Here is a 21263-nt window from a genome sequence, read left to right on the forward strand (position 1 = left end):
AGGCCGCATAAGCGAATATGCGATTATAATTCTGCATACACTGTTCAATCTGCAATCCATGTCCATATTCATGAATTTTGTGACATAAAAGCATATAATTCAGATACATTCATTGAGATCCATAAGGCGTATGTTTTGCCTAACAAGAAAAGACAAATTTTTTTCATGCGAATGACCGGCTAAAGGAAAAGCAAGAAAGCAAGAGGCATATACCATATTTATGAGTGAGTGGGCATAACCACGTTAGCCTTGGTGCTGATCGCATCCTCGCTCTTCCAAAGGCTGGTCACAGTCTTCTGCTGAGTGTAGAACTGCAAGCCGGGCTTGCCGTAGAAAGTGTTGGCACCGCCACCGGCAATACTCTTCTTGTTACCGGTGAAAGAGAACATGGGAAGAGGGACGGGAATTGGCACGTTGATACCGAGCTGGCCAGCCTCGCACTCCTTCTGGAACTTGGAGGCGGTCGAGCCGGAGCGTGTGAAGATGGCGGCACCGTTGCCGTATTCGTTGGCGTTGATCACATCAATGGCGTCGTCAAGGGTCTCGGCGTTGAGGCACACGAGAACGGGACCGAAGATCTCCTCCTTGTAGCACTTCATATCGGGGGTGACATTGGTGATGATGGTCGGGCCAACCTGCGGAGGCACAATTAGTTTGAGATACATATATGAGTATCTGTAGTGGGACTTACAAAGTTACCGTTGGGGTAGTTCTTGGGCTTAAACCCACGGCCATCCAGAAGAATGGTCGCACCCTCTTCCTCGGCGCTAGTAATCAAGTCCTCAATACGCTTCTTGCTCTCAGGGCTGATCACAGGGCCGAGGTCAGCACCCTCCTCGAAGCCACCGTCCACGATCAGGGCCTTGGCTCGCTCGGCGATCTCAGGCAGCCATTCCTTAGTCTCGGCAACCATAACACAGGTGCTCAATGCCATACAGCGCTGACCAGCAGCACCAAATGCAGCACCGACGATGGCGTTAAGAGCCTGGTTTTTGTTGGCGTCAGGTAGGACAGCGGCATGGTTCTTAGCACCCAGGTTAGCTTGCACGCGCTTGCCATTAGCAGAACCACGAGCGTAGATATATTCGCCAGCACGGTTGCTGCCAACAAAGCTGATAGCCTTGATAGCAGGCTCGTCAAGGATGAAGTCCACAGTGGGAGCGGCGCCGTGGATGATGTTAATGACACCCGGTGGGAAACCGGCCTCCTTGGCAAGCTCTGCCAGGATCATCGCGGCACCAGGGTCCCGCTCGGATGGCTTCATGACCAAGCAGTTACCAGTCACGGTAGCGACTGGAATGCACCAAAGAGGAATCATGGCAGGGAAGTCTTGGTGATAATTAGCATCCGTGTGGAGGGATTGAGAGTGGTGGGCAACTTACTGAATGGGCAGATAGCGGCCACAACACCGAGTGGCTCGCGGTAGCTTCTTGTCTCCATATCCTTGGCCACCTCCAAGACTTCACCGGTCATCTGGGTGGTGATACCACAGGCGGTCTCGGCAACCTGAAGGCCACGGAGAACATCACCCTTGGCGTCGGCGAAAGTCTTACCCTGCTCAAGGGTAATGGACGCAGCCAATCGGTCCCAGTGGGTACGGATGAGGTTGGTAAACTTGAAAATAATCTGCTGTCTGGCCATGATGCTGGTAGCCCTCCAAGCGGGGAAGGCCTTCTTGGCCGACTCCACAGCGGCCTTTAGCTCCGCATCTGTGCTCTGGGGGACACGGGTGACCAGATTGTTGGTGGCAGGATCATGAAGATCAATCCATTTAGATGCCTTAGATGACACAAACTCATTGTCAATGAAGTTAGCAGTGTCAATTGGGTTGGCAATCTTTTCGTGGCTTGTTGGGTATTCAGTAGCAGTTGAGACGGCCGAGGTTGTTGCTTGGACGAGTCGCTGCGCTGTTGCGTGCAAGCGACGAGTGGCAGAGAGTGATGAAGAGGGGACAGCTACTCTGCGGGAGACCAGACTGGCGAGGGAAGTAGTAGTGAGAGATCTGGAAGAAGCAGCTCTGGCAGTTACCGACACCGTGCGGGGAACTGCGCGGACGGTGGGGATGGAACGGGCAATTGACCGACAAGCAGCCATGATGAATTATAGAGAGGTAAAAGCAGTAGAATTAGAGAAAAGGACAAGTCACAGATTAAGTAGAAAGAGAAATATAAAGACGATCTGGGGGTGAGAGGACCTCGGGAATGATATATCTATGGCTACCCCGACCCCCAGGCCCGAGGGAAACCGCCTTAGTCACAAGGGCGGTCCACGGGTATTCCCCACGTTGCAATGTGAACCCCCAGATAAGGTAGCTTTTCGGCGGTTTGAGCCAATCAGGAGTTGCAAATTGGCTCTTATATCGCCGAGACTAATAACTGGGGGGCATTTATCGATTGCATATATTCTTTTTCGGGGCGCGTACTAGACGTTGTAGGCAGGGGATCATGGCGATTTAGGAAGGCATTTCCCATTTCAAGCTTTACTTTACGTCTCCTATATCGGAGGGAGCTAAGTCATAGTCATGACACTGTTAAAAGGAAAGGCGGTTCCAAGAAAGAAATAAAATGAATACCGAGTAGAAATAATAGAGATAAACAGGAGTATACAAATCGGGCCTCCATTCAATGTTTCATGAACCTTCACCCCAAAAACATCGGTCAAGACACAACAAGAAAGGGATCACTGCGGTAACTAAATGCAAATCTCTTCACTGGGTGGGTAAAATTCTTTTCTGCGTATAATTGTTTTCAATCATCGCACTTACTCGGCCGAGGATCGGGTGGTGCGCTTGGTGGCACCGCCCTTGCTAGTCTCAGCGGAGGAGGTAACAGCCTCTTCCTTCTTCTCCTTGGGAGCACCGGCGGGCTGCTTGCCCTTCTTCTCGGTCGGGGAGGCAGGGCTGCTAGCACCAATGGCACCCACAATGATGAGGATCATAGTCAAGAGGAGCGCACCCAGGCCACCGGCCACCTCAGGAAGGGTCTTGACAGCGTTGATGGGGTCCTCCTTGGCCAGATCAACGAAGTGGTTGACCTTCTGGCGGACGAAGGCAACAGGATCCTCCTGGAAGGTGACGGTGGTATCCTCGTGCTTGACCTCGGGCTTGGGCTTGGAAGCCTCCTCCTCAGCCTCCTCGATGGGGAACTTGACATCGAAGGTCTCCTGGCGGAGCTTCTCAGCATCCTCAATGGAGTGACCAATGTAGAGGTTGTCGAACAGAATGTCATTCTGCATGGTCCAGATTTCGAAGCCAATAGCGCCCATGGGCTCAAGGTTGGATGGAGTCTTGTCCTCGAAGTAGGCGGGGTTCTTGATCTTACGGGGGGCCCAGACACCCTTGTAGGCAGGGTTATCGATGAGAGGAGCCTCCCACTTGCCCTTGTACTCGGGGTTCTTGATCAGAGGGCGGGTCCAAGGGCCACAGCCAGAGACTTCGGCACACTTGGGGTTGGGGACAGTGGGAGCGAGCCAGTCTCCATCCTCCTCGTCATCCCAATCCTCGGGCTTCTCGGCCTCGGGGTCGGGAATGCTCTCGGGCTCATCCTCCAGCCAGTCGGCGGGCTGGGTGGCCTCTTCATCGAGGATCTCGAACGGAGCATCTTCATCCCAGTCGGCGGGCTTGGTGGCTTCGGGGTCGGCGATCTTAGTCTCATCGACCCAGTCGGCGGGCTTAGAGTCCTTGGGATCATCAATCTCCTTCTCGGGGTTGACGGGAGGGTTGAAGTCCTCGAGGAGGCTACCCTTCTTGGCAGAGTCGCCATTGATCAGGATCTCAAAGGTCTGATCGGGGTTGACGATCAGGGTGTAGAGGGAGGTGACCTTGTTGGTGCGGGCCACGGGAGGAGTCTTGAGGTGCTTCTCTTCGTACTCGCCGGTCTTGGGGTTCTTGTGGCGGAAGATGAAGTGAACCTTATTAGTGGCACCGCACTTGTCAGGTCCGAACATGATGACATAGGGAGTGGCGTTGGAGAACTCCTCCTGGTGGAGCTTCTTGTTCTCTTGGAGAAGCTTAAGGTAGGCACCGCCGCAAACCAGGGAGTCTAACACAGGACAATTCCAGTCAGCACATAAGATCTCGAACAAATGTAGAAAGGCATAACTCACTTTGCGGCTTGACCTCATACTGAACCACCAGGGTCTTGCCCTTGTTGTCAATCTTCTTCGGGAACTTGGCGGAGATGGCATGGTGGGCAGCAGCGTTCTTCACGACCAGACCCTTGTCGCCCTCGATACCCTTGAAGACGGAGGGCTCCTCAACTGCCCATTCACCAATGTAAGCCCACTCATCCTCAGACTTGTCATCCTTCTTTGCGTGAGAAGGCTTCCACCGAGACTCCCAGTCGTCTGTGAATTGCTCCAGGAAAGGAGCTTTGAGGCTAGTGGGCTTGCAGGAGTTAGCAAAGTGAGTGAAGAGGGAGCGTTTCAGATACATACAGTGAAGGTAGGCTTTTCAATGACGGTGGTATCCGCAGTCTCCTCCTCCGCATGGGCGTAGCCCATGAGGCTGGCGGAGGAGACCAGAGCCGATGTCAACGCAGTGTTAAAGCGCATATTGTGAACAACAAGTAGAAGGAATGAAAGTGGAGCACACAGCACCAAGTGAAGAAAAGAGGAGATGTGGTTTTATAGAAAGGGCAACACTGGGGGGAAGGTCCAGGTGGCCTCTTCCCTAAGCTCCCCAATCGGGACTAGGGCGTGTACACACGGGTTTCGATCTTGTTCTACAGTGATTGGACACAAATAGTTGCTCGGATAGTATATGTGTTATTATTGTTTTTAGTGCTGTTCATCGAGCTAATAGCGAGTCATGTATTTATTGATTTTTACTTGATTTAATTCTATCTTTTCCCCCCCAACGCTAATAAGTGAGGAAGTGTATAAATACCCGCAGTTATTGATCCTTGATGGTGTACTCCGTAAGCCGTTTATAGGTCGCGGAATCTATAAGATTCTTCAAGAATTCCTAAAGGTGGCCCTAACAGAAAGCAGAGCACTTTAAACGCTAGTCTGTCTATTCCGACGCTAAAATGAATTAGAGCACGTCTTCTGGTGACAGCAGACCTGGCGTGTCTTGCTAGTTAGTTATGTGCAATTGTGCAGCGACATTACTAAGCATGTTTAGCAAATTTGACTAGCGCCAAACTATGAATAGTTAAACTACACTTGTCATTTTAGTAGAGAACACCAAACACCGACTGATAGCAATTGAGAAGGACCTAAATGGAGATGCAATTAAGCTTCCTACATTTAAATATCGCAAGTGTTTTAATATCAACATTAAGCTGCAAGTACAATCTTAGAAGAGCTGTTCCTTAAATGGCGTGCTGAATATGTAGTCCCCCGCTCCCCGAGGCCAAACGTATTGGTTACTCAGCACTCTCGTCGCAAACCTTGGAAACCTCGTGGCTCACCAGGACAATAACAAATTTGGTTACTTGCAAACTTAGGTCCTCTTCCACCTTTATGAATATCTACCTGAACCAACGCTAATATGTCGCAGCCCATCATGTGCACCTCAGAGCAAACCGTTGCGCCGAACAATGACCACTTGGTCCAGTCTGACGACCCCGAACACCCCGCCAACCTTATCCCCGAGCTCTGTCGCAAATTCTACAACTGGGGATGGGTTACCGGCACCGGAGGTGGTGTAAGCTTATACTTGCAAGGCAAAAAAATTTCAACGGTGCCCCGCTGATGGAAAAGCAGACGTCGATCCGCCAAGGCGAACACATCTTCATCGCCCCGTCCGGAGTTCAGAAGGAATTGATACAACCTCACAACATCTTCGTGCTCCAATGGCCGACCCCCAAGTACCCTGCCTCGGACCGCAACTACATCCGCAAGCCCCTCAAGCTCAATCCCTCCGCCTGTACCCCACTATTCCTGACTGCCTTTGAGCATGGTGCTGGCTGCTGCATCCACACTCATTCGCAATGGGCGGTTCTGATCACTCTGTTGGTGGAGCGGGAGAAGGGCCCGGATGCTTGTTTCGAGATCAGCAACATTGAGCAGATCAAGGGTATTCCCCGCGGTAAAGGAAAGGGCATGCTCGGGTTCTTCGATACTTTGAAGATTCCCATTATTGAAAACACCGCCTTCGAAGAGGATCTCACCAGTGGTTTGGAGGCAGCCATGAACAAGTACCCGGACACATACGCGGTTCTTGTCCGGAGGCACGGAATGTAAGTGATAGCAACCTCCCTCCATGTGATACTGATGTATACTTATCCTGGTTCCTCCTGCAGTTACGTCTGGGGTGATAACACTGCCAAGGCGAAGACTCAGTGTGAGAGTCTGGATTACATCTTCCAGCTGGCTGTGGAAATGCACAAGCTGGGCCTCCCGTGGGTCAAATAGATATTGCGCGGTTGCTAATGACCTTTTAAATGCCGACGGTGATTTGAGCGGGGGAATCGTGGATAGATCATCCCGACATTAAGAAGCTCCAATTGAAATGATGTGACGTGTTGAGACATGGGACATTAAAATGTGTAGAGATTATCGGGTACTGGCATCCAGTGGGTTGTATTCGTCATGAGCATAAATAAATAGCCTCCAGATCAAAGAGTAGTGCCAATGGCAAAGAGTTGAAGACGAAACACCACATGGGGTGGACTCCAGGTCTTCCAAGGTTGCCCGGATCCTGATCCCGTGAGTGACTAAGGATGCGGATCGGCCTCCACTCCAACCAGCTCCCTCTCCAACTCCATGCACCCTCTAAGCTCCGATTGAACTGACATTAATCTTAATTTGTTGATTCGTCTTCTCGCCGTTGTCCCATTCTCTTCGCTTTGATCTCATACCGGTAGCAATGGATCTCGATTCTGGAGATTCCCCGTGGGGCGGTAGGCAATCATCATACCACAGCTCTTTGAATCGCACTCTGATTTATGATGCAGATGAGCCTTCGCGGTTCAAGCACAGCGACAGCTCGAAGCCCGGCGCCGAGGAAGGTGGTATGTTTTATCTGGCTTGTCCGCTCTTTCCACGAACTTTCACTAAGCGCACTCTACCACGCAGCAGCTGCAACCCCCGCGCCCGACAGCTCGCCCGCTGTCCAAACATCAGGAAGACGAGGCCCCCGAGGGACGCGCAAGATCAACGCACAAGCCACTAAACTGGAATCCATCGATGATTCCGTCGACCCTCTCGGCCCATTGGGAGAAGCGCCCGTCGAGGACACCCCAACACCCGCAGATGAGGCACCAGCACCGCCCCAGAAAGAGCCATTCGCCGGACGGGGCGCACGACCACTTTCGTCTCCCTCCCAGGCATCTGGAGTGGAGGCAGCAGACTCGGCCAATTTGGAAGAGGAGAGCGCGGTCTTCCGAGGACCCCCTCCCGTGCAACCACCGGTGCAAGCGGATGGACCGAAAAGACAGACGCAGCCTAGCATGAGCGTGGAGCAGGCTGCGAAGCCGACTTTCCATATCTATGTCGGAGATCCGCACAAAGTGGGAGACCTGACAAGCAGTCATATTGTGTATCAAGTTTCGACAAAGGTAATTGGACACACGGACATAAAATTTACAGTGGAAAAGAAAAAACTGACAGTACTTGATGGCTAGACAACTTCTAAGGCCTATCGCCAACCCGAGTTCACCGTCAGCCGTCGATACCGTGATTTCCTCTGGCTCTACAACTCCCTGCACAGCAATAACCCGGGAGTGGTTGTTGCGCCTCCGCCCGAGAAGCAAGCAGTTGGCCGGTTTGATACCAACTTTGTAGAGTCGAGGAGAGCTGCCTTGGAACGAATGCTTAACAAGATTGCCGGCCATCCTATTCTTCAGCATGATGGCGATTTGAAAATTTTCCTAGAAAGTGAAGCTTTCACCGTTGATGTTAAGAATAAGGAAAACCGAGAGCCTGATATTGGCCCAAGCAAGGGAATGCTGAGCTCCTTTGGTATTTCTGTTGGTGGAGGAACTAAATTCGTGGAACATGACGATGTAAGTGAATCGTTTCTGACACATCGGTCTCGCCTGCTCACCTATAAATAGTGGTTCCACGACCGAAAAGTCTACTTGGATGCATTGGAGAATCAGCTGAAGGCTCTATTGAAATCAATGGACACCGTGGTTATACAACGAAAGGGACTATCCGAGGCCGCAAGCGACTTTTCGAGCTCATTGCATGCCTTGTCCGCCGTCGAGCTCTCTCCCGCCCTTTCCTATCCATTGGAAGGCCTGTCCGAACTTCAGTTGCGCATTCGGGAACTTTATGACCGACAGGCGCAGCAGGATGTTCTGACGCTTGGAATCACGATCGATGAATATATCCGTTTAATTGGAAGTGTCAAGTTGGCTTTCACGCAGCGGCAAAAGGCTTTCCACACCTGGCACGCAGCGGAGTCCGACCTACAGAAGCGCAAGAATAACCAAGACAAACTACTCCGCCAGGGAAAGACCCAGCAAGACCGCTTGAACCAAGTGAACGCCGACGTCGCAGATGCAGAGCGCAAAGTGCACCAAACGCGGCTGCTCTTCGAAGATATGGGTCGTCTTATGCGGAATGAACTACAAAGGTTTGAGAAGGAGAAGGTGGAGGACTTTAAGTCTGGCGTGGAAACATTCCTTGAAAGTGCAGTCGAGGCTCAGAAAGAGGTAAGTTCTTGCCAAGTCTTGCGGGTTTATTTCATCCAGCTAACCCTAAATACAGTTGATCGAACTCTGGGAGACATTCCTTCTGCGTCTAGACGCTGGCGAGGAAGGACTTCCGTATTATGTACCCCCCGAGGTGAGCGATGCACCCGCTCCGGCAGAGCCCACAGAGGAATCAGGGCTACTGGCCGCTGAGGATGACGCTTGATATGCCTCAGTCTCGGATGCTGTTTCCCAACCCCGGAAATAGCACCGTTCTATCTCGTCTTTTGTATTCATTATGGGACAACCCTTTCGCGATGTTTGTTTATGCCATGCTGCAACTGATAATGGTCCTCAGCAAGCTGGGGATCTTTGTGTTTTTCTTCTATTTCCACTGCACTTCGAATACCAATGTTCGCGTATTGTGGCAAATAAAATCATTCTCTACCCTAGTCAGTTATACGGTCCTAATTCATACATCTTCCTCTGGCCCTAGACCGATACCTACCATAGATCACTCCATCAAGCAGCAACATGCCCACGAGCCTGGTACCTTGCGAGCTACTGCTGAGGTGGGTGATGAATGCTAATGGGTGTTTACTTTTTACTGTAATCATTTGTTAACAAGGCTCAGGTGTTAGTCTGTGTTAGGTATATTGGCTGTGTATGAGTACTCACAGTATATATGGACCACCCGGGCAGGTGCTTCTAAGACCTATAGTAATAATATAGACCTGACAAAAATATAGCATGGATGAGAGAAAAGATGAATTCTTGGTATAATACAGCAGGCTCATACCAGACATATGTATATTGTACAAGATCAAAACACAAGAAAAGAAAAGAAAACATAAAAAAGCAAAAGAAGATCCCAACTCCCATCCAAGCAGTCCAAAACAGAACAACCTGATTCAACCCGGGACATCCAAAGCCCACTATTTCTTAGTGAACTTAGGAACCTTCTTCTCAGGCGGAGGCGGCGCCTCATTCTGCCCGAAAGCACTAATCAAATCAAGCAAGTTATCCTCCTCCTCCTGCTCCGCCTTAGCAGCAGCCTTAGCCTCGGCCTCGACCCGCTTCGCAAGAGCAGGGTCCTTAGCCGCAAGAGAGTCCTTAGCAACCTCCTCTTCCGCTGCCGCAGCAGGCGCCGCGCTGGCATCATAGCTGCGGCCGAATCGGGCACGGAAAGCCGCCAGACGACCGGCCTCGTCTTCCTCGACGTTCATCAGCTTGCTGCTGGACGGGTTCCAGAGGATGGAGTTGCGCGTGTCGCGCGTGGAGCGGTAGATCGGGGCCGGCGAGGTCGTGCGGTGCGTGAAGGTGCTGCCGTCCGAAAGGGTGATGAGCTGTGTGAAGGTGTAGGGGCGCTTAGGGCGGCGGAGGAGAGTGGCGTGTCGGCATTGCGAGCAGATGAAGGTTGTGCCGTTCGTGGGTAGTCTTGTAGGGAGGATGGTGGTTGTTGAGTTGGTGATTGTGACCGCTGTGCGGCGGAGAGAGGTGTGCATTGACATGTTGTATGGGTTGTTTCGGAAATGCCGATGCAAATAACAAGGAGTATTGTCGGGGTGGGCGGAGGTTGACGGGGCCGCAATGCTATCGGGGAGGTTGCGGAGGTTGCGAAGTTGATGCCATAGCAGAGAAATTATCGCGGGTTATGTAAGCGGGCCTGTTCTTTTCGGGAATTTCATAACTTAGATGTTTGCATGACTTCATATTGCCCTATGTCTCTGTGAGTCTCTTTTTTGGCTGGCAATTTAGACATGAATTGGCAGAGCCTTATTATCTGTGAATTTGTGCCCTGCGTGATCCCCTGAGCGCCTCTCAAAGCTCCATCAATTCCAGGCCGACGGGATGAAGCTCGCCTTTCCCGCGCATGGGACTGCTCGGACAGCACTCGGAGGTAGGTTGTCACGATGTATGTCCAATGTTTCTGTCAAGTGTACTAATGGAAATTGTCAGAACTATCATGCATTAACAACTATACACCCCTGTTCCTGGGAACATCTCTCTCCCTCCGAACCTCTCCGCCTGTACCATACACCAAACACCGATCACGATGCGATCAACGACGATATACCAGCAATTCCACAGCGCCTTTAAAAGAAAATGATAGCACAGGGAAGCCCAATGCCCCATCCCACGCAGACAACGCACCACACCCGCCAACACCCTCGACATCTATATCCGACCAAGTCCGCCTCCTCATGCGGCGAGTCCCATACCCCGTCGCAATCATAACAGCAACCGACCCCTCCGGTTCAGAAAACATAACCTCCTTCCGCGGTATGACCGTGTCTTCCTTCAGCACCGTCACTCTCACCCCGGACCCTGTGATCTCTTTCAACGTGCGCCGCCCATCGGAGACATTGAATGCGTTGCTTGCCTCGCGCCGGTTCCTGGTTCATTTGCTTGCACCGAGTCCCGCGACTGCTACTCTGGCCAGGGATTTCTCTAAGGGGAATATCGCACTCGCTTCTATGCTGAGAGGACATGGGGAGTTTGAGTTCGCGGCTTTGCCTACTAAGGACGAGCAGGGACATCCGTCAAGATCGCTTCCTATTCTTAAGCGGAGGGCGGAAGCAGCTGCTGTGGATGACGCGGTCGAGTTTCCTTTTGTTTTTGAATGTACCCTACATCCGCAGAAGATTGATGTGAATGATCACTCCATCGTGCTGGGTACTGTTGTTCGGGCGGTTGAGGGCTCTGGGTCTGTTTTGGCACTGGGGCAAGACGATAAGGCCTTGAATGATTTACCTGAGCGGCTTTGTTTAACGTATGCAAATACCAAGTTTTGGAAGATGGGGGGTGAACTTTGAGCCATGTCTGGTTTCATATAGATGAAGAATACGGTATCGCTTATGCTTTTGGCAAACCATTGTATATACTTGGGAAAACGGCGTTTGGGCTGGATATATACTTTTGATTAGACATGGCATCAAAGCTAAATCGACGGCCTATCCACTATGATCCTACAGTAGACATGGAGAGATGAAGATGAGAAATGCTTTCATGATATTGATGCGTCTACGCTTTTGTGAGAGAGAGTATACAAGAACCGAGTATAGAACACTTTTGTTGTTCGGCGTTAGGAACAGAGCTGCCATGTATCTCACTTCAATCGAATCCATATAGTTGCCATCTCATCGCGAGATGCGTGCCACACTACAATGGCCCAATAAACCAGAGCCATCACAGCGCAGGCCGAGAAAGATTGACTAACGGAAGGCGGGAATCCAACCGGACGGAACCAAAAGCGCGGACGCACAAAACTTGAGGCCACTTCTCAGAAGACAAGCGTGGCGGGTTGACAGCGTAGCTAGGCATGAGACCACGACAGCAACCGCCGAGAGAACTAGTCCCGCACCGAGTGTGGACTGCCGGTCCCACTGCCACTACCGCCACTACCACTGCCACTACCTCGGCTTACTGCTCGCTGGAAAGGGCTCAAAACCGTACGGCCACCTTGATGCAGGAAACCATCAGACCCAGGCCGAGTCTTGGTCTCACCAAGCAATTCTGCTAGGTCAAGCTGGAGAGGTGGCAAGTGGTTCGTGTCCAAGAATTCAGAGCCATATTGGCTGCTGCGAGTGGAGCGGTTGGAGAACGAACGGTCTCGGTGGTTAATTTCTGACCCGAAGTATGAGCCCACGTTGCCGACAGGAGAGTTTGGAAACTGTGGGAGGAAGGGAAGGTCTTGCGATGGGCTAGTTGGATTTGACGGCATCTCGTGGACTGGAGAAGACGAAATCTGTAGTGGACTAGATCTCGCATGAGGAAAGCTAAGACCCCCCATCAGAGATCGAGCGCTAGGTGCAGTGGTCGTAGATGCGTTGAACGACGGACCACTGGTCTCAGGCAGAGGATTGGTGCCCGGCAAGTTGCCTTCGGGTGTGAGAGGACCAGACTCGAGGAGCATTTGCTGTTGTTGTTGCTGGATGGACTGCTCAATTGCAGATGCCTGCTGCCAGAGTTGACTCGTGCGCAGCTGGAAATCCTGCACGGATTGGCTGATGCTCCCGAATTGCTCGTGGAAATTGCTCTCCATCTTTGACTGGTCCTGTTCCCTGGCAAATTGTTCAGCGGCCCGACGTTCTCTCTCATTCAACCCTTGTGCGTTGGCTGAAATGATACGCTCATACTGCTCGTTCACCCGGGTGCGGCGACCCTGGAGACGCTCTCGCTTCTGAACAGCCTGCGTCAATTCCAACTCCAGTGCCGCCACCTGCTGAGCTGCAGCCGTTCGAGCAGCAGCAACCTCTTCCTTGGTCGAATTGAAACGTTCCAGCTCGCGTTCGAAGTCCGCTTTGTGCGCCGCCCACTCTTCCATCTCCTCCTCAGGAACACTTTCCATGGTGTCGAGTTGTACCTCTAGTACCGCAGTAGCCTCTTCGGTCTGCCGGATGTTTCGTTCAAGTTGAAGCGAACGCTGCTTTTGGCGATTCTCGTCATTTCCGCTTTGGAGGCGAGCATTGAAGTTATCGAGCTCTTTCCGGATTTTCGAGATAACAGCTTTATGGTCGTTCTTCGTCTTTTTCAGACGATTGCGCTTTTCGTTCAACTTTGATTCCGCATTGCTGATAGAGTTCTTGAGCGTCGTTGTGGGGGACGATGGACGGTAGGTCGGCTGTGGGGGTGTCGATACCGCGGAAATGACTATTTCAAGCAATGAGCTTATTGAAAATGAGACGTTGTCTTTTAGCGTGAACTTACCTTGCTCTGTGTCAGTCGTTGAAGGCGTCTTGACACTCATGACACAGATTTCCTCGTCGGTATCGCTTCGTACAAATGCACATGTGTATGCGCAATTGGGAGCAAGTCCAGCAATCTCGCCCCGCCATTGGACAACGCTCGGTCCCTTGGCGTCTGAAACTCTGCATATCGAAGCGGTAGCCCAAAGCGCACCGTTGACGCAGACGTAGAATGGTTCCATGTCTCCTTCCAAACGACCGGCTTCAAATGAACCTGACACCGCGGGGTCATCGGTAAACTCACCCGCGGCGAATTTAATCGAAGAGCTATCCACATCCGTAATCCATATTAACCCGTCGTCGAGAGACAACCCCTGGAGATCCTCCTCCGTCATTGTGAGATTGCGGGCTGTCTTGGAGATAGCCCGCGAATGTTCATATTCCCTCATCACCGTGACTTTTGTACTAGCAAGCGCAGCCCAGAACGGCTGTCGGCTCCGAACCTGATTGGCTTGCCGTCTGCGTTTCTTAGCTGACGTGAAACGATCCTTTCCGTCTTTCAACTGACCATCAGGTCCCACGAAACAAGATGAAACACTGGCAGCAGATTCCAGAGCAGAATCCGCCTGTCCTTGTGACCCCGCAGAAGCCTCCGTATCTCCCCGCTTGCCGGTCCGTAACGGTGTCGGTGACCGATTCTTGGCCATCGAACGTCGCGCCATGGCGGTTCCAGCTTGTGCGAGGATATGCACCGCAAGAAGGCTGCGGAGCCAGCTCGGAGACGTTTGTGCTTCGGAGTGTCGGAACTCAGCGGGTAACAGATGCGAATATTGGGAGAGGAGATCGGGACTGAGCAGTTTAGCAGAGACAAGATGACCCAAGACAAAGTCCTGGATGCCTTTACTGCGAACAAGATGAAGAAGCAGAACAATTCCGACACAGAGAGCATTGACCCCGCCGTTCTTCCCGGAACCCCCGCCACCCAAGGTGATAGCAACTTGGACATGAGCGAGATCGATGGCAAAGTTCTGCGCCCAGTTCCACATGAAGAGGCCCCAGAGAAGTATGCAAAACCCATCCATCGCAATCATTGTCCCCAGAGATGGCGTCCCAGCCGGACCCTGAAAAATATCGAAGTTCGACGACAAAGAACCGGCCGCGGCGCCACTCGGAGGCATGAAAGTCAAGGAGGCGAATAAGAACTGAACGAGGGTCAAGACCATCGGTGGAAGCTGGAGCAAAAAAATCAAGATGGCGATAGTGTCGTACATCGGGCACGATTTGAGGATAGTCGATGCGAGCTGGAGCGGATTAATCGAGGCATTGGATCCGGATCGTTTCGAGGTTCCATTGCGAGAGACATGACCTGCTATGCCGCCATTCTGGGCGACATCGCCGTTTTCTTGCGCAGATGTCATGTCTCCACCCTTGCTATGTCCATTCAACATCCCACGCACATTGCCATCTGCCTTCGTGCTATCCCCTCCTTTGCCGGCAACCGTCGGAGATGTCAAAGCCGTATCGCTAGCAGATCGTACGGAGGATAGATCGAAGTGAGCGGACGCGCCCGGACCGGTAGCAGAGCCGTTGCCCGAGTTGCCGTTCAGATGGCCGCTTGACTTTTGCTTAGTTAATTTCTTGCCGGGACCGACAAGGCCATTCTCCTGCCGATTGCTCTGGTTCTTCCTAGATGCAGCGGAGCGTGTCATGGACGAGGGAGCCCGAAACCCAGGTCCGAGTCAGCTTGGCGGGATGGAGCCAAGGACTGGGACCAGGAAAAAGGGACTGAAATTGAATATGGTGGGTGGAAGGAAATGGTGCAGAGTGGCTCGTATGGTAATGAAGATGAGAAAGAAATGGTAAGTAGATGTATAAGGAAAGGAAGAAATGAGCGAGAATGGCAAGAGACGACGCTCTACGTGGAAGCGTGAAGGGGAAAAAGTGCCCAGGTGGAATTGTATGAAGTCGAAAGAAACAGAAGTTGGTATTGGTACTGTCATTCAGTGTCGATCACTGGTGCCGTTCGGGTAGGCGGTACCTGGCCTCACTACCATTCGCCACTATGTCACGTCGGTACTTTCTACTTGCGCGACGCCGGATTGCAAATTCAATTAAAGAGCTCCTGGTAATATATTCCCGTGGCTTCTTTGTCGATCTGGAGTTGCTGCATGGAAAATCCCAGTCAACACAGCCAATCCACTGCCAAGCTTTCTTTCTTTGGCCTCTGTATCTTACGATACTCTAGGGCTTATTGACAGGTCACGCCCCCTATATAGGAGCTATACGGCTTGTGGTTGCCGCAGCGCGGATACCTGCACATTGGCCAATCCTAAGCGTGTTTTCGCTTTATCCAGCCGGTTTTACGATACTGGTGTTTTCGTTGCCTCGGCGCTATATAGCCTTTCTTCAAAACGGATTGACTAGTGCTGATAAGCTAGTGACCACGGAGTACCTACGGTATACAGATCAACTTGAAAGCCTGTTCAGATAACCGGTCCTTATTTGCTGTCAACCTGACTGATTGGATTGACGATCAACCGTTTCTCGACCCGTCTGCTGCGGGGTCAGTCTTGTGCCGGACTTATGATATGTGTTACGGATCCATGGGGACTCGCTTGCGGATGCGCCTGCATGTATGAACACGCAATCCCGAACCTGGAGAGCATCATGGGATTAAGTACGGGGAACTGAAGCTCGTGTGTATCAAAGGTGTGTATCAACAGGGTTGTCCACATTCTTTCTTGGATCATCACATGCTCGGCTATCTCGTGCATCTTCCTGAAGGCTCCGTATCGTACGAGTACAAGTATGGGTCCATAGATCTCTAAAGGTGACGTTTGAGGATATATCGAGATATCTCGTGCAAGCTAAATATCTATCTACACTGTAAAGAAGATATCCTAAAGTAAAAGATAGATGCCATACAGCCTTTGACAATTCCGATCCTTCCCCTCTTATACGATACCCGGGCTTGGCAACCCTGAAGGGTTTCGTAGATCAGCCACAAGCTTAGTAAAGATCGGCCCGACGGCTGGGCTTGGTGATGGCTTAAGTTATTTTTATACGATGAGCCCTACCATTGTCTCACCTACGGAGTATATAGTACACCCTCCTCGATCACTTCTTTGGCATTTTATACTTGCAGATTTCCAGTCCCAGTTCAGAAAAATAAGCTGCATAGGCAATTCTAGACAATTGCAGACACTTCCACTAGCGCGTCCGCCTTGCCTATTTTAGAACCGGGTTTTGCTTGGGTCCGATAAACTTCGGGTTTTCGAGGTCGATCCTTTCGCTTTTCCTAGTATTCCCGGCTCTCCCCTCCTGTGGCGGGGTCTTTTGAGTCCAGTAATTGCTATGGAAGTAGCTAAACTTGTGAAGGTTTTTGGCCTCTATAAAGAGCTTGATTCATTCATAGTCCAATCAATTGAACAATCTGATCTTTTGTAGTTCATTGAGGCAAATTTGCTTAAAGTTTACCTTAGCCACATGCAGTTAGTATGTATCCTGAAACACAGGATCCTATGTAACTGCGAATTAATACTCCACAGGTACTCCGTACGCACACGAATATATGTATACTTGCCTCTAATATGCTCCGTAGTATATCTCAAAACAGACATGTACCAGAATATATGGTCTCTATACTTAAATTCTTCTTGAAATGTAGAAAACGGGATACAATATGCATTGCATCTCTCTTTCTCATCCAGTAATGACTGTAGAAATGTCAGGGAAAGCAAGCGAAATAGGAAATGCTTAAGGAATGAACAAGGGATAGATAAGATTCTTCACAATATATGAAAATGTATACTCCGTACTTTGACTTGAGAAGTGAACCCGAAGCTCATCTAGGCACACTCCTTCCCCCGCATAATGTTAACTTTAACTTCAACCAAGACTTTGGCCAATCTTGGCCAGAATCAAATTACTACTACACCTAAAATCTTGGAACTACATATGTACCGATATACTTACCTAGCTTCATGTAGTAGTAGACCGTCACCAAAGTCTCCAATACAACTAGACGTATAAACTCGTCTATGTCTGATCATCCGAGCACGATATAGCTAACCGTCGTATTCATCCTCCCAAGATAATCTTTGCTAACTAAAGAGGTAAACATCGGCGCTGTAGCAAGTCCAGGGTGAATCCTTTCACATTCCGAAGCAACGGTGACGCCGGGGATCGGTATAATAAATACAGGCAGCGACACAGGGCTTGACGTTGTTTATAATTGAAGAAATCATGCGGACCAAGAACTGTCATACGTGTAGAACAGCGGTGCTCTCATAGGCAATATTCCTAAGTACACGACGCTGCCAAGGAAATGTATGGGGTTAAAGATGATTTACAATCCCATTCGGGATGAATATGTTGTATAAATGATATGCTACGGTAGTTAGTTTTAATAAAACACCCGTTGACATTCCTAAGGCTGTCAATTCGGGCAGGCCCGGCCCCGGCCCCGGGGGTCCAGCACCGCATTAGTCATCATGTTATCCCCGCCCGCGGGCACTGCCCGCTTTAGACGGTTGCAATCAATTGGGACATTCTTACAACCCAGTCCTTGGGTCACAGTTACTCGCAGTGCAATTCCCATTCCGAAAAGCCGAGGGGCCAATACATAAATGACGCAACTCAAGTCCACATTCCTCTCACGAGAGCCCTTGGTATGTGCTCCTAATCCGACTATACTCTCAGCTACTTATGGTCTTTAGACCTCCCAAGAAGCCAAATGGAAAAGACTAGTCAAGACAAACTACATCGATCCCAATGGAGTCAAGAGAGACTGGGAGTCTGCTGAGCGCCAGGTACGAATTTCGATTTTATATAGAAATGCAACTGTAAAGACCTAATCAAATCGTAGACAAGGCCAACGGATTCCTTCGTCGATGGAGTCAATATCGTCGCTTTTCTGAATAATATTAACGGTGCTGATATCCTTCTGGAGAAGCAATACCGGCCTCCAATCGACCAGGTCGTCATAGAACTCCCTGCAGGATTGATCGATGCCGGAGAGACAATCGAGCAAGCTGCAGTTCGAGAGCTGAAAGAAGAGACAGGGTATATCGGCGTTGCTGATAAAACTACTGGTATCATGTATAACGGTTGGTGAGCCCGTCGTTCGTCTTACTGGATATTAGCTGACTTGAGATACTTGTCCAGATCCTGGCTTCTGCAATGCCAATTTCAACATGGTTTACGTTCGGGTTGACATGTCTCTTCCGGAAAATCAGAATCCAAAGCCTGATCTCGAGGATAATGAGTTTATTGAGTGTTTCACGCTTCCGGTATCGGAGCTTTCGGCTGAGCTGCAAAAGTTGGAGAGTGAAGGGTATGCGATTGATGCCCGGGTGGGATCCATTGCCGAGGGGATTGAGATTGCAAAGAGGTTGAAACTTTGAGTTGTTTAACCAGTGGGCTTGAAGATGAATCACTGTTTCTATGTTAATGGTTTCTTGGCGCACACTAATGATATACCCAGCCGATGTCTGCGGGTCCATAAATAACGGGTAGATTCAGTGTTGTGGCCCCGGGAGCAACGAAAACAGCAGTTCAATCATGAATTAGGGCTGCTTTTGATCACGGGTCAGACGTGCATGTATGTACATGATGCGACACATTCAAGCCCGTGGGTGCTCATCCTGCATAATTGCACCTGGATCAAGTTCTAAGTTCGGTTCATCGCCGCTGCTACCATTAATATTATGACCATATCTCCCTCGTCCGAGATTTCATCAGTAGTCAGGCATGCTTGAGGAATGCGTATTTACAACGTGTCAATCAAGGAGTCCCATATAATCCGCTCTTCAATGTTTCTCCCCCATTGCGATCACTGCGACGCAGACCCGTTATCCTCCACGGCATCAACCCGATCCCAGCTCTCAAGCTCAAGATTCCGAACCCGATTGTCGATCTCAGCTATCTTCCGTCTCCAGTGCTTCTTCTCCTGCTCCTGCTGCTCCCACATAATCTCAAACTGCTTCATCATAAAGGGCGGGATATTCTCGGTCTTGCGATTCTTCTCGTAATCATAGACCACGGTATCCTCGAAGCAACGAGCAGCAGGGCGTTGGTGGGCTTCAGACATGATCATGACCTCGAATCGGAAGGCCGATTGGGATGCATGATGCCCAGATGGGTCTGGGAGCAGCTTTTGGTACACGGTGATTTTGTCTGGGGATTCCATGGGCTGTATGATAGTAAGTAAATAGGCCCACTTGCTTCTTTCCCAGAAGTATAGGGTTTGGGTCTCAGGGATACAGTACAAATTTGTAGTCCATCTTGATACTCTTCAGGATGAGCCCGATTCCCGTATTACAAAGCATGTTTATCCATGCTTTTTTATTTGCCGTATCGATGTAATTACCCATATTGCGCGTCCAGTTCACTCGCGCGGTCTCCGCGTATCGAACATAGGTAACGTTGTTGACGTGACCTTGGACTAGTTAGTACGGTATGATCCATGAATCGGAGTAACAAATTCAAAGAAAAAGACGGAGCATACCCTATCATCCAGTTAGCTCTAGTCCAGAAATCCAAGATAGTGCATGCAGTAAGTGCACTAGGGGCATGAATGTTCTCACCATAATATCCTAATCCACAACAGTCAGACTTAGCATTAATGACTCCCATCCACAACACAGCTAAAGCAATATATCCCCTCTCATACCTGTTCTCCCCAGACAACATTATGGCGAAACAAACTACGTCGCTTCTTATCCGTGAGGAATCCCTCACTCCCAGCGATCAATTCCCGCCATTCCCTGGCCAATTGCTGTAAAATCTTGCCCCCCTCGTCAACCTGAGCTGGCTTCATCCCAAACATCAGGCACTTCCCAATCCTTCGTTTGGTCATTGTGAGCCATCGTGGATTGATCGGGGCCGAGTCGGGGAGGTTCTGGCCGTTTGCCGAGGAGGTCGCCGAGAAGAGACGACGCGTGCCATTTGAGCACAGAGAAATTGACACAGATAGCTGCGCTCGGAAGGCTGATCGAGGGAGCATGTTGCGCGTGGTTGTAGAGAGAGACTGTTGCGGTGTTGGATTCGGCTAGACCGCCGATAACCGATAAACAGAAGCTTGGGGCCGAGGTCGGCTAGAACCCCGCGTGAATATAGTACCTAGGGGTTTGAACCGGAGCTGTGTTGAGATTAATTTAGAAGTATTGTGTAATTACAGAGTAATTAGATATAGTTTTGTATGTGAACGTAAACCCAAGAAATAAAATACAAATTGCCCCAAGAACATGGACCTCTATGGTTGTATATGTCATGGAGGCCGCCAGGCACGTCACCGATACACCCGAGGTTTGGAAGCTTCTCAGCCGCCTACCTTTAATGCACCGCATCCCCACCACCCAAGTTGACTCTTTAACTATCCTAGTTCTTGGATGGAGCGATAATGGTAAATCTCGAGCTACGTCGACAGGTCATTAACGTCTACAAAGGTATACTCCGTTTCCGTTCAGTCTCAAGCCCGTCATCTGTTAGACTGTTACATGCTAATCATCCGAGATGTAGAGCTTCTGTTCTTGGGACGGGAATACCCTCTGGGCTATCAGTATTTCCGGGATCGTCTACACCGTGCTTTTGCAAGTCAGACTCAGATTACCGATGATGAGCAGATCCGAAAGGGAATAGCGAGGGCGGAGTTTGTGAAGAAAGGTGAGTGGTGTCTATGTCGCTGGGATTCATATCCCTATACTAGAGGATATTTGCTAATTGTTCAATGTAGAAGTGGAAGCATTGTAAGACTATTCCCTATATCCCTCCCTTTTCCCCTACCCTATATATCTCATTGTCGCATCCGTCCATCTTCCTCGTTCATTGCCTATATTGCTGGATTACAATTCAGTGGAATCATTCGTACATGTCATTCTTCTATACATTGCACCCATAATGGGTAATGTCTGGCTAGATACACTGTGCATAGGTTCACTCCTCATTATCATGGCATCATGCAAGAACTATTTTTGCCCCCATCACAAGAATT

The 21263-nt window shown here is 50.3% G+C and overlaps 10 protein-coding genes across 10 annotated transcripts; 5 read left to right on the top strand and 5 right to left on the bottom strand.

Annotated features, from left to right (window-relative positions):
• Window positions 1-218: 218 nt before the first annotated feature.
• Window positions 219-2094, bottom strand: N7518_010237 (CoA-acylating methylmalonate-semialdehyde dehydrogenase; the record flags this gene model as incomplete). Its single annotated transcript, XM_057191163.1, has 3 exons — window positions 219-635; window positions 692-1329; window positions 1383-2094. 3 exons carry the CDS (start codon window positions 2092-2094, stop codon window positions 219-221), a joined length of 1767 nt encoding a protein of 588 aa, XP_057037299.1.
• A 666-nt stretch (window positions 2095-2760) lies between these two features.
• clxA (calnexin) lies at window positions 2761-4551 on the bottom strand (the record flags this gene model as incomplete). The annotated part of the gene is made up of 3 exons (XM_057191164.1): window positions 2761-4040; window positions 4105-4384; window positions 4435-4551. 3 exons carry the CDS (start codon window positions 4549-4551, stop codon window positions 2761-2763), a joined length of 1677 nt encoding a protein of 558 aa, XP_057037300.1.
• Window positions 4552-5506: 955 nt separating this feature from the next.
• On the top strand, window positions 5507-6357 carry mde1 (methylthioribulose 1-phosphate dehydratase MDE1; the record flags this gene model as incomplete). Its single annotated transcript, XM_057191165.1, has 3 exons — window positions 5507-5647; window positions 5707-6182; window positions 6246-6357. 3 exons carry the CDS (start codon window positions 5507-5509, stop codon window positions 6355-6357), a joined length of 729 nt encoding a protein of 242 aa, XP_057037301.1.
• Window positions 6358-6811: 454 nt separating this feature from the next.
• N7518_010240 (sorting nexin 1) lies at window positions 6812-8808 on the top strand (the record flags this gene model as incomplete). Its single annotated transcript, XM_057191166.1, has 6 exons — window positions 6812-6845; window positions 6900-6956; window positions 7021-7502; window positions 7569-7949; window positions 8001-8603; window positions 8659-8808. The coding sequence occupies 6 exons, from the start codon at window positions 6812-6814 to the stop codon at window positions 8806-8808; spliced, it is 1707 nt and encodes a 568-aa protein (XP_057037302.1).
• A 709-nt stretch (window positions 8809-9517) lies between these two features.
• On the bottom strand, window positions 9518-10093 carry N7518_010241 (mitochondrial 54S ribosomal protein bL31m; the record flags this gene model as incomplete). The annotated part of the gene is made up of 1 exon (XM_057191167.1): window positions 9518-10093. One exon carries the CDS (start codon window positions 10091-10093, stop codon window positions 9518-9520), a length of 576 nt encoding a protein of 191 aa, XP_057037303.1.
• Window positions 10094-10433: 340 nt separating this feature from the next.
• On the top strand, window positions 10434-11398 carry N7518_010242 (flavin reductase family protein; the record flags this gene model as incomplete). Its single annotated transcript, XM_057191168.1, has 2 exons — window positions 10434-10482; window positions 10542-11398. 2 exons carry the CDS (start codon window positions 10434-10436, stop codon window positions 11396-11398), a joined length of 906 nt encoding a protein of 301 aa, XP_057037304.1.
• Window positions 11399-11934: 536 nt separating this feature from the next.
• Window positions 11935-14979, bottom strand: N7518_010243 (uncharacterized protein; the record flags this gene model as incomplete). The annotated part of the gene is made up of 1 exon (XM_057191169.1): window positions 11935-14979. One exon carries the CDS (start codon window positions 14977-14979, stop codon window positions 11935-11937), a length of 3045 nt encoding a protein of 1014 aa, XP_057037305.1.
• Window positions 14980-17898: 2919 nt separating this feature from the next.
• Window positions 17899-18675, top strand: N7518_010244 (uncharacterized protein; the record flags this gene model as incomplete). Its single annotated transcript, XM_057191170.1, has 4 exons — window positions 17899-17940; window positions 17989-18081; window positions 18138-18378; window positions 18437-18675. 4 exons carry the CDS (start codon window positions 17899-17901, stop codon window positions 18673-18675), a joined length of 615 nt encoding a protein of 204 aa, XP_057037306.1.
• Window positions 18676-19103: 428 nt separating this feature from the next.
• Window positions 19104-20276, bottom strand: N7518_010245 (thioesterase family protein; the record flags this gene model as incomplete). The annotated part of the gene is made up of 5 exons (XM_057191171.1): window positions 19104-19463; window positions 19540-19709; window positions 19770-19779; window positions 19858-19866; window positions 19944-20276. The coding sequence occupies 5 exons, from the start codon at window positions 20274-20276 to the stop codon at window positions 19104-19106; spliced, it is 882 nt and encodes a 293-aa protein (XP_057037307.1).
• A 266-nt stretch (window positions 20277-20542) lies between these two features.
• Window positions 20543-21022, top strand: N7518_010246 (electron transfer flavoprotein regulatory factor 1; the record flags this gene model as incomplete). Its single annotated transcript, XM_057191172.1, has 3 exons — window positions 20543-20675; window positions 20792-20935; window positions 21006-21022. 3 exons carry the CDS (start codon window positions 20543-20545, stop codon window positions 21020-21022), a joined length of 294 nt encoding a protein of 97 aa, XP_057037308.1.
• Window positions 21023-21263: the final 241 nt, after the last annotated feature.

Source organism: Penicillium psychrosexuale (assembly GCF_028828465.1).
Source record: "Penicillium psychrosexuale strain IBT 29551 chromosome Unknown utg000006l, whole genome shotgun sequence".
NCBI classification, from domain to species: domain Eukaryota; kingdom Fungi; phylum Ascomycota; class Eurotiomycetes; order Eurotiales; family Aspergillaceae; genus Penicillium; species Penicillium psychrosexuale.